We start from the raw sequence: 3,470 nt of genomic DNA on the forward strand, positions 1-3,470 counted from the left end.
ATTGGCTGCTTAGAAATTAAGTGTTAACGAGCAGTTGGACAGGTGTACCTAATAAAGTGGCCGGTGAGTGTATATTCCAAAGACTGGGGAGACAATAATACATCAAATATTTCAGCTTTGTGAAGATGCAATTTTCATCTGATCCAAGATTAAAGTAGTTGATAAAGTAGTTTATCGTAACAATTAAAATGACACTTCATCCTTCAGTTTATCACTAATAAATATAAATGTTTTTTTTCACTGGATAGGAATGGTATAAAAAAATGTAATCTGAAATGCAACTAAAGCTGTCCGGCAAATATAATGGATGGAAAAGCATAAAGATGAAGACTAAAGTAACGTGCAAGTACCCTCAATTTGTAGTTACTATATACTTGAGTGAATGTATTTAGTAATCATCAATAATCCTGGGTGGAAATGTACAGCATGTTGTGTTTGGTCTATCTGGTGTTGTGGTTTAGAGGCAGTCATTTTTCCCAATACTGAATTACAAACGCTTTACATAAAGTGTGAACATAGGTGTTTGAGTGTTTAAAAAGATTGCCATTTTTAAAACTCCAACCCGTCAGAATTAGCTTGCTTGTTATATTTGTATTTGCAGCTCATTGGGGTCCAGTATTCTAAATGCTCTGCCTATGACGACTTTAACCTTGTTCAATTAATGTATTACAACTACACTCAAAGAACCAAGAAATTTTATTTCTTAAACTGCAGTTTCTCTGAAATCAAAATCATAAAAGGAACAACAATAAAAGACCATAGATTCATCTAGCTGGGATCTATTTGAATTTAAAAGTGTGAAGATATTGAATTGATACGTAGTGTGGCACACAGTTAGATGTAACAGTGCGGGGGTGGTGCCGGCATACTGATAATCTCACATGCATGCAGGGCTTCCATATGTCATGAATACATTCTTCTTTATTTTTACCCACAAACCCGTTCCTATGGTTTACAGGTTGCATGACATCAAGTAATAGTAGGATGATGCAGAGTTGAAAAAGCCATTAGAGACAAGAGTTCCCATTAACCATTAGGTTTCCTTTGCCTGTCATGAAACATGTCTTTGTGACATGAAGTGCTCTGCAGGCAACATAGCAACAAAGAGAAAGTGGCGATAAGGACAAGCTGCCTGTTAGCATCACTACTGGAAAACTCCAGCTTGAATTATGGGAAAATCTGATTAAAAGAGATTTTGGAAATAATATTTGCGTTAGATGAGCTAATACCACTTTAATATGCGTCTGTTAGATATGACTCTACAACCAGGAGATAGCAGTTTAGTTTTGCATAAGGACTAGATGAATGGGGAAATAGTATGCAGTTTATTAATTTTAGCTTTGTGTTAGTCTACTGTATAGCAACGACGTTTCATTTCCAGGATTGTTCAGGAAGTTTTGCCGGATATCCTTAATTTTTTGCTAGATATCCTTAACCTTCCACCTTCTCTATGTTGCCATTTTTTTGAGTAGAATCGTCATCACAACAGCAATTTCAATTCTAGAGCTCGCCTCCCTATGTGCACGTTCCACCAAAACAAGTTTCTTCAGGTGGCTTTTTCGCAGAAGTACCGTTGCCGCGTCCTGGGTTAGCAATGGCCGTGATGATTGTGATTGGTTTTTAAGAAATGCCAATGAGAGAGGAATGTTGTGTGGACTAGCCGGACCCTCCTCCACAGCACTGTGGAGTTAGGTCTGGCAATGCAAGACTATGTTTGTGTCCACCTGATGGATGAAAGACCAATATATATATTCTTCTTTTATATCTGTTTTTGGTCACCACCACCTCCTGAGGATAACGTTTGTCACTTTAGTTGCTAAATGCTCCATTATGTTCACTAGCTATTCTGTTATTGTGTCTGTCTAATGTACAATGTTTTTTAAGAGCTTTATTGCTGAAAAGAGCTGCAATCTGACGAAAATGCAATCATTAAAACATTGGTGGCCAGAAAACCAACACAATAGGGGAGAGAGAGAGAGAGAGAGAGAGAGAGAGAGAGAGAGAGAGAGAGAGAGAGAGAGAGAGAGAGAGAGAGAGAGAAGCACACACATACTCATGACCTACTTAGTTAATATTTCATGAATCATGCTCTGTTGACGGTTTTTAGATCATTAAGTCTGACAAATCAAAGTCCACTAAACTAACGGAAGAATCAGCATCTTGTCAGGAAAAAGAGTCAGCAACATGAACTTAACACATCAGCTAATAACCCCAGAAACAACTCATGTGATCTGTTATGGTACATGTATACAGAAGGTCCTTATTGGTTTATTTTTAACTTGATTATTAACGGTTGAACCAAACGGCTGCAGCATTCAACGGATGAGTAGTGGTTTAAGAGTCCGACACAGAGCCAATACAGAGCAAGTTACAAACACTAAACAACATGTGACTCAAGCAAACCCTCTAAAAACAAGAACTGGCTTGAAAATACTCAACTATCACCAACGGGAAATTTGTTTTGTTGTGCGAAGTTGAATACATGTCGACGTGGACTTCAGTTAGTCAGTTTCATAAGCATGTGGGAGTTGAATGGATTTGTCCATAAATAAAAAGAGAGGTTTCAAAGGCTCCTGAGAGTCATGTTAATGTGCTGTTGTGACTAGTTATTTCCTTGTGTGCCGGGCTGAAGTGGAAAAATCACATTATGACACCAAACTCCCCCGTCTGTCCTTCCTACAGTGCTGCAAGACTGAAGTCAAAGCATCCATCAACACCGGCAGCCAGCATAACCACATCTCCACCTCCTGCTGCCGGAGGCTGGGGTAAGATCACCCTGCTCTGAACAGCAGACGCACTCACCACACATATATTACCTGCCGTCTTTGGAAACATTTTACAAAGGGTTTAGAGATCAAACCGAGCAAAAAACAAATACTAAACACTGATACAAAAAAAGAGTCAAAGTAAAATCAAGAACTGGTATAAAGATCCGCAACACTGAAAGAATTTACTAAAAAATAATCCTTCAGCAGGAATTTAATTATGACTATCAGCATATCAGCTATTCAGGCAGGTTTTTCAAAATGGTTGAAGACCCAGCATGAACTTCATCTTCAAGGAAAGATATTAAAATGCCAAATTAAGCTCAGTCTTTAGATCAGAGTCGATGCACTGGCTGAGAGGATGTGACATTTTGTTCTCATCTTAATTTAAAATCAGCTCGAAAAAGGTAAACGCGCTGAGATATGAGAAAATCGTATATAGACAGCTTAACGAAATGAAATGTTCTACAGTACTTTATTGAAGATACTCTGTGTGTGTGTGTGTGTGTGTGTGTGTGTGTGTGTGTGTGTTTATAGACTGGTGCCCAGTTCACCATGTGGAGAGAGCAGCTCAGTGACTGATCTGCAGCTGCAGCTGGGCAGACAGACGGTCCGGTGTTCCGCCTACGTCAAAGGTAAGAATATGAAATCACTGCGGTTATTACAGTGATGATCGCTAATTGACATTTTTTCTTATATATACAT

General features: G+C 38.6%; 1 protein-coding gene across 1 annotated transcript in view; it reads left to right on the forward strand.

Moving 5' to 3' along the window:
• The window catches only part of nrip2 (nuclear receptor interacting protein 2), a 27,401-nt gene that overhangs the window by 18,102 nt on the left and 5,829 nt on the right, over positions 1 to 3,470 (forward strand). The window contains exons 3-4 of the mRNA XM_034863817.1: positions 2,683 to 2,765; positions 3,303 to 3,400. Coding sequence (XP_034719708.1) covers positions 2,683 to 2,765; positions 3,303 to 3,400 — 181 coding nt within the window. The remainder of the gene's footprint in view (positions 1 to 2,682; positions 2,766 to 3,302; positions 3,401 to 3,470) is intronic.

The sequence above is a fragment of the Etheostoma cragini genome, chromosome 23 (assembly GCF_013103735.1).
Source record: "Etheostoma cragini isolate CJK2018 chromosome 23, CSU_Ecrag_1.0, whole genome shotgun sequence".
NCBI lineage: Eukaryota > Metazoa > Chordata > Actinopteri > Perciformes > Percidae > Etheostoma > Etheostoma cragini.